At 43.4% G+C, this 11,470-nt stretch overlaps 1 protein-coding gene across 1 annotated transcript in view; it reads right to left on the reverse strand.

Annotated features, from left to right (window-relative positions):
* Window positions 1–7,566, reverse strand: part of MOXD1 (monooxygenase DBH like 1) — an 80,542-nt gene extending 72,976 nt beyond the window's left edge. Inside the window, exon 1 of the mRNA XM_079781470.1 lies at window positions 7,230–7,566. Within this exon, the coding sequence (XP_079637596.1) occupies window positions 7,230–7,493 (264 nt within the window). The 5' untranslated portion in view covers window positions 7,494–7,566. The remainder of the gene's footprint in view (window positions 1–7,229) is intronic.
* Between the last annotated feature and the right edge of the window lie 3,904 nt (window positions 7,567–11,470).

Genomic DNA, 11,470 nt, shown 5'->3' on the forward strand with positions numbered 1-11,470 from the left:
TATTTCCTTCAGGTAGGCAGTTTCCTATATTCAAGGTCTACTGAGTTCTTTGATGCCCATGCCAGACAATCTTCTGCATAGTACATAACATTTTGAATTGTAAACACTATGGTTAATCTTGAAAATAACCTTAAAAACTCAGGATACTTATTTTCCTTCATGTTTTGATTATAAGCACCTTATCTGAAATAGCCACACTGGCCCTTAACATATTACCCTATTCTAATTCTTGGCACAGCACTTACCACTTTCTGATATTTTTGTTGCCCATTTATTTATTTGTTTGCCCCTACCCCCCACCAAAATATAAGCTCCACAATACCACTAACTTCATCTCACTCAATGCTATGTCTGCAGCATCTAGAACTTGTTCAATAAACCTTCAGTAAATATTGATGAAATAAACGAATGAGCATTCCAACATTCATTGTCTATAGGTGAGTACTTTACTGAAATAGCAAAAGTCACAAATGATCGCCAAGCTGTGTGACCTAGAGGCTAAGGATTATACATCTACAAAATGGAAGAAATAAGACATCACAGGGCTACTGTGAGAATTACATGAGATAACACACTTTAAGGACTTACCATCATGTTTGGTTGGTTACATTAAGAACTCAATGATGAAAAATTGTATCATAGAAATGTACATCTATGACATTTATAGTGAAACAAAAGTAGCAAAAAATACTATGATTTTTTAATCAATCTCTTTAAAAATGTATTTTACTACACATGTTCTTTCACTATTCAAGAAGAAAATTGGGATATGTTTTTTGTAAGCTACAGTTTGCTTGCAGGAGAAGAAAGAACATTAAACTGGAACTCAGTGGGCAACAAGCCATTTACTTAATTGCTACCCTAAACTTGGTTTTGTCACCTTTAAAATGGGAGGGAGGTCATTGGGAGATTTGAGGGTAATATTTTATGGAACTCCAATCAACCAAACTCTGAGCTCTTGATAGGCAGTGAATCTTACTAATAAAAGCCTAGGTGGTCCTCATGCCATCATGCCGTGATGCCCTCGTGCTGTCACAAGATGGCTGTGCACAAAGCAGAGGCAGGGCCTGGTGGCCGCTCTGGCCTACCTCTTTGGGGCAATCCATCAAGGAGCCCCGGATGGGTGTGCGGGGCCTACCTCTTTGGGGCGATCAATCACAGGGTTCCCGCACTATGAGTGGCCACAGGCCAGGCTGGGGGACCGCCCCCCTCTGAGTGCACAAATTTTGTGCACCAGGCCTCTAGTAAATACATAAAACATCAATATTTTACCTGTAAAAGCAAGAACTGTTTGAAGGTTTTCTCATAATTTTTGCTTACATTAGATCAATAAGAAGACTTCAATAGTAAACTAAATTGGTCTATTCATTATTTGTATAGCACTCAGCTATATAATCCCAAATTTAGAATTAGCAAAAATCATCTACTTGAAATTATTTTGCAAAATTCTCTGCTTAATGTGCAATACACTGTCCTTAGGAGTAGCTTTTGTGTTTTTTGTCGACGCTAGAATTTAACAAGTTACAAAGACATGGGTTTGGAAGAGGCTTCCTGGAGAAATATTTTTCTTTTTAAATGTTCTGTATTGGTTATTGTTTTAAAGTTACAATAAACAGCATTGTGTGGCATCTGCAGGCAGTTTTTGTAACATATGGATCAAACATTTCCAGAAACATGATGATGTGTAATGAATTCGTCCCTTTTGCCAGCAACTTCATTTTAATGGGGCTCTATTACAAATGATGAATCAATAAACTACCATTTACTTTCTTTGAAGTGGAATCTTGCATCTCCTTTCAAGAATTCAAAAATTGCCGTTGGTTGCCCGAAGCCTTGAACTCTGCCAGTCAATGCAGGTGCATTGTTCCCTTGGCTCTTAGGTCTGCGGGTGTCCTCGGGCTGGCATGAAACCATCTGCTCTGCCAGGGAGAACCACACGCTGAAGACCATCGCCCTGTGTCAAGCATTGCGCTAGCCATGTGTCCATATTACTAATGCACAAAGCACGAGGTCGGGAGAAGTCCCTTTGTCACCTGGTTGTTTGGAGGGCGGCGGGGGCATAATCCAAAGACTTACAAATATCTCTTTACAAAGCACCCCCCGACCCCCTGAGCTGTGGCAGGGTTGCACACTCTCTTCATCTTTCCCTACAGCTTTTCAATTTGCTTTCGAAACATTTCTTTGTTGCCCTTGGCTGGGGCGCACTTAAAAGAAGCACATCGTTAATCACAAAGAGCGCTCACTGTTTTCTGTGATTTCAAATCAGTTCCAAGCACTTCCTCAAGCCCCTCAGCGAACAGCCGGGCAGCAATTACCCTGCTGCTGAATGAAGACTTACTTCTCATCACAGAGAGGCTTCAGTGTGAGACACAGCCAACAAGCAAGGCTGTAACAAATGATGACACATATTTCGGCCTCCATACCGATGTACCCCCCCAAAGGAAGAGTGAATCAATTTTTGTGCAAATTCAATAGCACATCCGACAATGCTGCCCTCTTCTCTAACTCGCACAAACTGGGCATTCATCAACCCAGATCACTTGCCTCAAACGGGAACTTACAGTTGCTAAGTGGCTCCGGTGGGTGGGATTGCTCTGTGTCAAAGAGGGGCAAAGTACACGGAAAGGACACCATCCATCAGGGAAGTGAGCACTGAGTTAACTCATTGAGACAAAATCGTGAGGTTTTCAAGAGCCAATGCCAAAAGAAGGACTGCTTCCCTCCCCCACCCCCGGCGATTCTGTGAAAGATGGTGCAGAAAGTGACCTCAGCAGCAGCCCAGGAGTAACGTTTCCCCAAGTGTAAGCCGCTCCAGAACAATTTATCTGATAGCATACACTGAGACAGGCTTCCCTTCACAGCCACATTTCTCTCTTCTCTTCCCCATTCTGATAGGACCCGGTTATACACCATTTCAGGAAATATCTCCAGACAGGGTCCGAGGGTTACAAAATGGGCAGGGCAAATTCTCATAATGTCTCCTCTCTGGGGATAGTTAAGTCTGTTACCCTTTAAGGAATTTACTAAATCTGGGTTTTCATCCCACCAACCCACAAGCAAATGTCACACTGCCCTCTGGAGGTGGTTTCATTGGGTGATTGGCAACCATTGAACTAGATGGGTTGTGGAGATTCAGAACTCATTTGGGGGGTGCGGTGTGGGGGGTGAGTGGAAGGAGTATGGAACAGAAGGACAATGGAGAAATTATCAACTGTTCACTAATTTCTTATAGTAGTGGAGTAGTGTGTGGGTGGGAGGGTGGTGGGGGAGAGGCAGAGAGAGAGAGATAGGAAAAGGAAAAAAGGTGAATAAGTAAACATTGCCTCCAAATCTCGGCAGTGTCAAGAGAGTACATACATGTAGACAGGTGGCAAGTCTGTAGGATGGGTGTGGGAGAATGTCTATCCCAAAGATGGCCACACTCATATGTTTCATTCCCATGTGACCTCCATACAATGTGATGTTGAGATGGAGTCTCTGTCCCCTCTTGAATCCTGTAGGACTGTGACTACAGCAGAAGACACTCTACAGGACTCAAAGAGTAAGTTGAAAAGGCTGTACAGTTTCCACAGGGCCTCTAGGGATGCTCACTCTTGTGACCCAGCCCCTGTGCTGTGAGGAAGCCCAGAAGCTGCACGCAGAGGCACGTTCCCACCATGGTACCGGCTGACAATAGCCAACATCAACTGCCAGTCAAGCAAGCGAGTGAAGCAAGCCTTCAGATGATTCCAACCACTCACTTGGAGGTGACACCAAGTGGAGCAGAGATCTGTCCCCACTAAAACCTGCTCACGCTGCAGATCTGTGAGCAAAGTAAGTGTTATCCTTGGATTAAGCCAGTATTTTAGGGTGGTTTGTTATACACCAATAAATAACCAACACAATAGGTGAGGGCCCCTCTGACATTGGACAGAATGTTCTTAGAACAGAATAAACCTGGCCTGAAAGGAAATGGAACCCACCTCTTTGCCTCTCATGGAATCTCCTAATTGAGGCTGATTCTTTATTAACATTAGCTTTTTCCTCGTGGTCGCAGACTAAGTTGTCCACAGGATCTATCTGAATGGAAACCATGTATGCATATGAACATTACATGGTGCTTTGTGCAAACTTGAATTGTGGCCAGTATTTAGCAGTCAGAAGATTTTATTGCACAGACACACAATTAAATTTATGTCTTGTCTCAAAAAAAAAAAATAACATAAAACAAACCAACAACCCAGTAGAACTAGCAATACTTTATTTGCATTCACACATAACAGTAATTTGCTTGCAAAAACTCTGGTTTCCTCAATCACTTCTACTCTGTGGCATTACATCCTGCTTGTTCCATTCAAGCCCATCACTCTTCTACATTTGCTCTCTGACCTCTACAGGCATTTGGATTTGTAACATCTACTTAGCCAACAATTCTTTACCTGGTTGGTTGGAATTTATTCTTATGCAGTTACCATTCCACTGAAAAGAAGTTAAAATAATCAGAAAAATAAAATTCAGAATAATAAAAGAACAAAAAAAAATCTAAAAGTCAAGTCTGTAAAACTTGACAGCATGGCCCTGGCTGTGTTGCTCAGTGAGTTGAGAATCGTTCCATGGACCAAAAGGTTGCTGGTTTGATTCCCAGTTAGGCACATACTCAGGTTGCTGATTCAATACCTGGTCAAGGTGTGTGTACAGGAGGCAACTAACAATGTTTCTCTCTCTCTCTCTCTTCCTCTCTCTCTCTCTTTCTGTCTCTCTAAAATCGAGTTTAAAAAGCATATTTAAAAAAAATAAAGGATGAAATCAAATAATAAGCCACAAGGGGAGGTGACTGGGATGTCATCTTAGGTTAACATACAGCCTGATACCATCTCCCACTACCAGTAGCTGCTGCACATGCAAAGATGCCCCAAAAGCCAGTGATTTTGTTTCATTGTTTCACATAAAGTCTGTTCTTCCTGGAAGTAATATTACACAAAATCCAAAGTCTACTATTGGAATTGCATATATTATGATTAGGAACACTATTTACCTTGAGTATAGTTACAAAGAATACCCTTATCACACGTCTGCATGAAGACTCAAATAATTTATACAGAGTAGATTTAATGCCAACTGTTAGAAAATGGAATCACCCAGCTTGGTCTTTAATGTCTTTAATTTTATTAGAGGTTTTTAATAAATTGTCTTTGAACTTAATTGATTAGCATAATTCTATTGTAACTTATATGTCCTAAAATGATTAGGTTGTTTAAAGAAATGAAATAGTAAAAAATGTCAGGCAACTAAGAAAATTATTATCTTTATACATGAAAATAAAGATTTTTTTCCCCTTAGGAATAAAAATGGAGGGAAAAAATCCTATTTCTTGCTCATTAAATATATTGGAAAAGTGTTCATTTTGTTTATCTCACAGTGATACGTATTCACTAATTATTTTAAGTAAAGTTCTATGGTTCAAAATCAACCTAAATAGCACTTAATTAATTCTTATGCAATCTTTATAAAAGAACCACCAGCAGTGTGAAAATACTCTTTAGTTTAACAAAGTCTATGCTTGTGGTGGGCCCATTATGGCATGTTGAAACAGGATTCTACTCTTGGCCTTTCATTTAATATCTAATTGAGTGGGTTTTCTAGAAATGCTACTCATTTGAGAAAAACAATATCAAGTTATCTTTGATAGTACATCCTGTTTTATATTAACTTAGTAAGATTTACTATGTCCCCTTGAATAAAACATGCAAGGATAATTAAGGGGCCTTTAAACCCTTATCGCCCTGAAAAAAAACACACACAACAACATAAAGCTTTGACTCAGATAGCATATCGGGTACCATCTCTCTACTCCTATTATAAGAGAGTTAAGTTATTCAGCTAGTGAAGCCTGTGTTTGGGGTCAAATTTGTGGTTTACAAATTTAATGTCTGAGATGCTGCAGCAGAAGAAAATTTATACATCAATGACTTCAACAGCGTGTAGTCCTCATAAAACTTTATTTTATTGGCGCTGTAGAGTACTTAGTTTGGGAAGAAAGGATTAATTTATGGGGAAAAAATTAGAGAAGAGGGTGGTTATGAAGTTTTAATTGCTATCATTTTCTTTATTTCCGGCCAACGTGAGTAGCTCAGCGCCAGAATTAGGGTTCAAATTTGATGGCATGTCGGTCAGAACATTGTAGAACTCAAACTTAGAAGCCAGGAATCCGATTACTGAGAAACGCACATTGAAATTTATGGGGTGCATTGATTTTTAACATCATCAAAGCTTAACACAATGCCAAAACAACCAGGAGTTTTTTATCTGAATCAAGAGACTTTTAGCAAAGGGCAGTATCTTCGGATAAACTTTGATAAGTAACAACGGGTGTGTATATTCACTACGCTGTTAGGTCATCGTGGAAAAATGTCCACTTGTTGGTCAAGATCAAATAAACAAAGATTTCCAGAGAACCTAACTTAACTACGTACTCACTCCAGTCATCTCACAATTCTTTCCTCCTGTTTATAAAGACATCCATGAACAGGCAACGTCTCCCCGTGGGCTCTTTGGAAACAATTCGCCAGTTGTCGAATTAGCTTTATTAGCTACTTAAGTAAGCGGAAAAAAAGTTTTGCCACTTAACAGGGGGTTTCGCCTGGGGCTCCAGGTTGTGCAGATCTTTAAAAGCGGCTCTCAGACTAGCAAGATCCTAAAGGAATCTTGGAGACGTACCTTCATCCCTCCGAAGAAGCAGCTGGCACCACGCCGCGCCCGGGATTTCCCAAATAGCCCTGATTTGGGAAGTTCTCTCAGACACCCCGACCCCAGGCAGCGAGTCAGCCAAGTGCTTCAAACCCTCTGGCCCCCCCTAACCCTGAGCGCCGTCAGTGAGGTCCCCCAAGCCGGGGTCCCTCTCCTTTCCCCATCAGCAATAGAGGGGGGGTGCGCGGCAGGTGGCATGTGCAGGTCTACTCGGTGGGGCGCTGGGGACAGGGACGTGTTCCGAAACGGAAAACTGCCCGGAGTCACCCGCGCTCAGCTCCGCGGGGCGAAAGCCGGGAGCCGGCGGCGGAGGCGGGGAGCGGGGCGGCGGGCTTGGGCTCCGGGGTGCGGGAGCTGAGCGCGACGGGGGGCGTGCGCGGGGCTGCGCGGCCGTCTCGGTGGCCCGGGTGGTCCCGGCACCCGCGCCCGCTCCGGGGACGGGACGGGACGGGGCGGGGATCGGGAGGCGCGCTTACCTGGCGGGGGCGGGGGGGGGCGCTTACCTGGAGGTAGGGTCGCCCCTGGGCTACCCCGCCCACCACGATGTCGGCCGCGGCCATGGCCCCAGTGGGCGAGAAGCCGAAGCCCACGTAGCCGGCTGTGCGCACCTCGAGGCGGAAGGCGAGCCGGTCGTCCCGCGGGCCCCAGCTCAGCCAGTACTTGCCCTCCGAGTCGAGGAGGGTGCGGTGCGGGAAGGTCCTGCCCGAGCCCCCCGCGGCCGCGCCGGGGAGCAGCGCCCACAGCAGGAGTAGCCAGCGGCCGCACATCCTCCGCGCTCCCGTCCCGCAGGCACCTGGGCTCCCGCCGACTGGCGAGCGGGGAGGAGGCACGAGGGGTGGCGGCCAGCGGGAGCCTGGGACTGGGACTGGGACCGCCCTCCGCCCGCGCCCCCCGCGCGCGGGGAGGGGCAGGACCCGCGCTCCCGCCCTGGCCGTCGGGCCGGGTCCTGCCAGTTCTCGCCCTGTCTCTCCCTGGCCACCAGGCCACCTGCCGCCCCGCACCCCCGATGGGGTCCCCGAGGTCTGGATTTGGTGGGAAGGGAAGCGAGGGGCGTCCTGGAAGGAGAGGAGGAGGCAGAGGGAGAGGAGGAGGGAGTCCCTTCCAGGGTAACTGTTTAACACCTTTCCATCCATTGCTGTTGACTTTCAGGAGCCATTGTACCCAGCGATGGTGACCCTACCCCATGGAGGGACAGGACTCACCTCCAGCACATTTCCCTCGCCCTTTCATCCTGCTGGGCCCCCAAGTCCGGGGAAGTCTTCTTGACCTCAGTACTCAGCATCCTGATGCTTGCCTTGCACCTGGGTTCTGTGTGGTTGGGATGGATGGGTATTCTGCCTGACTACTTTGCCATCTGCAGAGCAGGTCGTGATTAAAGCACCATTTGGCAGTTAGCTGTTAATTTGAAATCCCCTTTTCCTGCTGTTTCAAGTTCTGGCCATCGTTGTGTTTATCAAAAAAGTGTTTTTGCCTCTACCTTTGACCACAGCGCTCCTGTCTTCAGAAGGCTAATTACTCAACGTGTAAGTGTCAGTTACCTCTACTTATTCACTTATACTCTGCCACGTTTCCAAAATAGTCCCAAAGTGGCTTACAAAAATACAAACAATACAAAATGGAAAAATAATGTGAGAGGATAGATGAAAAAAAAAATGTGGGTAAGAAGAATACTACAAATATGCACCATTTACTCTGGATTCAGAGGCTCCACACATGCCACCTATTCTTCTCATTTTCTTCAGGACATCTTTCAGTGGATTCTTTTTTTTTTTTTTCTCCTGTTTTTTTGTTTCCATTTCTTTCCCCACCCCATAACTTTTCCAGCATGGATTAACTCTGTGTTATCCCAAAGATTCCAGCATATTTGAGTGTCTGGAAGACAACCATCAAGTGGATCTGCTGACCAGGAAGTTCCAAGAGTTACCGAGGGGTTTAGTTTTAGCCAGGGACAATAGGCCGACATCAGAGAAGAGTGATGTTGAAACCTTGGGAAAGGGCAAGAAATAAAAGAGTCTGGGAAGCCTTAAAAGAACGGAGGCATTGAGAATATGAACTATCAACAACCACCGGCCCCCTGGACAGACATTAGGACAGCAGCATCAATTGCTGCAACCTAAGAGCTACAACCTTAGAACTGAGTGTCTGCAGGTACCAGGGACTCGGCTACTATTGCTGGCTCCAGCCATGAAGAGAAGAATATATAGAGAGAAACAAATGGTGGACATGGAGGCCAAGAAGAATGCTCACCATGGGGAGGAGGGGGGGGGCGGGGGGGGCAGGATTTCAGGGAATTAAGTGACTCCAAAGTGATCGAAGGTGAACTTCTTGTTTTGTGACCCTACTTTTGTTCTTAGCATAGAGGAGCCTGGAACACATGGCTAGATCTGCTTCCTGGGGTTCATTATGCAAATCCCAAATTCACATCTAGACGCTACCCTCATTTACTGTTCTAGTTTCACCTTCTTCTTATGTCCTTCACCCATTGCCCTCCAGAACACGACAACTACTTTGAGAATTCTCAAAGGAGAGTCCTGCTCTTTCATTTGCATCACCGCACCTTTTCAGATTGTGCGCTCTGTCAGGATTGCCTCTTCTCCCCTCTGTTCTTTGAAGTATTTTCCCATCCTCCTCCCACCCTTCCTGGTGGTGCCTGCGGAAGGGTCTGTGCAGGCATCACGTGCACCCTAACACTTCAGTGTTTGTCTGTGTGCTCCTTTCCCTCCAGTAGCCTCTTTAGGTCAGGAACAGCTTCTGGTTCCTTGTTTTAAACCCATTGCCAAGACTAGGGACCAGCATGCAAGAGCGGCTTAATAACAGTTGTAGGAAGAGTGAATGCATTTCCTGATCCTCCTGGAAGAGGAGGATTATGGGGAGAAATCTTGGCCCCCAGATATGATTGAATATTCTTTTCTTCATTTGTATGAGGCAAAAATATGAAAGAAGATGATATATAAATATACAAAAGAGAAAGTTGTAATGGTTTTTATTCTTTCTTTAGGAAAAATTAGGTCATTGAGTGTGAAGGGATTGTCTTTTGTTGGTCTATGACTGGAATTGCATCTAAAATACCCTGAGTGCTCAAGAAATATTAAAGTTATATAATCATTTTAAGAACTGGTCAACAAACAGAATATTATTAGCATAATTCATACTCAAGAGACACACTCTACTTTGGTTTAAATTACCACAGTAAATGAAAACAAAAGGACATGTTTTCTAAATATGCTTCATAAGCTGCCTGGCTTCCCTAAATCAAAACCAACTCCCCACTCAATTGCATAGTGGTCTCAGGTTCCCAATTTGAAGTTAATTTCTATATAACTACTTTGTCTTAAATCTGTAAGGAAAGCATAGATCCACTAAAAGCTTGGGGTACAATGAGGGGGGAAAGAGGGACAGGTGTAATAATTTCAACAATAAAGAATTTAAAAAAAAAAAAAGCTTGGGGTATATGGCAGAGAAAAGAAATCAGTGGTAAGGGTTTTCAATGTGTTTGTTTTTTTTAACAAACATTGCTGCTTGTTAATTAAATTGTTTTTTAAGTATTAATAAGAAAGTAAACTAAAAAAAATCACCTTAAATTCCACCATCCAATAATAACTGTGAGAGTATTCTGAGAACATCCTTCGAGAACCTAGGTCCATCAAAGCCTTGGACCAAACAGGTGAATTAATTTTGTAAGATTCCACTGGAAACAGAGTGGAGTTACAATTCCAGTTACAATATTTTTTGTGGATTTTTTTCTCTCCACGTGTATCTAAAAAAGAAACAGAGTAGGCAAAACTAGATATTCAGTGAGTTTTTATTTAAATTCCAAACATTCAACCAAATTACTCATTCTTAAAATGAATCATTTTCTCACACTTTTCGATTAGGAACTTTGAATGTAACGTTTATTTTGAATCTTCACCCATTCTGATACACAGCTTTGGATCAGCCAGTGTGACTGCGTCCATGCTGAGCTTCTTCACCTTGGTTTATTTATGTTTCCACAGTCATCAACTGCAAGGGGAGGGCGGGGGGAGAAAGAAAGCCCAGCAGACAGTAACAAGCCAATGCACAGTTGCTTGGTATGAATGAACTAAGATTGTCTGAAATAAGTTACTTCTTGTGTAAATAGGGGAGTATCATAATTTTCTGTCTACTTGTACCTACGGTGCAACAATAATACTAAATATTTATAAAGTTCCTGTCTTCTAGGGAGCTCAAAGAGAAATATTTATATAAGTGATCTCAGCAGGTCTCCAACATTAAAATAGGAAAGCTGAGGCATTTTCTCACTTTCTCCTCTTTTAACTGTGCTTCTTGTGTGGATAGGTGACTGGTTCAAGTTAATGCTATGAGTCAGTGGCAGAAAAGCCAAAAATAGAAGTTTGGTTTCTTTCCTTTTTTTTTTTTAAAACTGCATATTTTCTCTAGCTCTCACCTCATCTCCAATAAAAAAAATATATAAATTTTAAAGCCACCAGGTCATCACCATGAAACATTCTTTCAGTAGGGCTGATTTTTTCACATGAGCAAGATGCTATGATGCACTAGTAACCCAATGTTATATTCCTCATTTTACTGATGGATGATACTAATGATGATGATGGTGTGGATAAAGGTGAGGCTATCTATCGTACATTGATGTTTATTAGCCGAAAAGTGAGATGGGCTTAACTGAGTTCTTGAAATTATTCTGAAATTGAATGCCAGTTGACATTGAAAATCACTTAGTCTCTTTCATCTATACTTATAATAG

Source organism: Cnephaeus nilssonii (assembly GCF_951640355.1).
Source record: "Cnephaeus nilssonii genome assembly, chromosome: 9".
Taxonomy (NCBI): Eukaryota; Metazoa; Chordata; class Mammalia; order Chiroptera; family Vespertilionidae; genus Cnephaeus; species Cnephaeus nilssonii.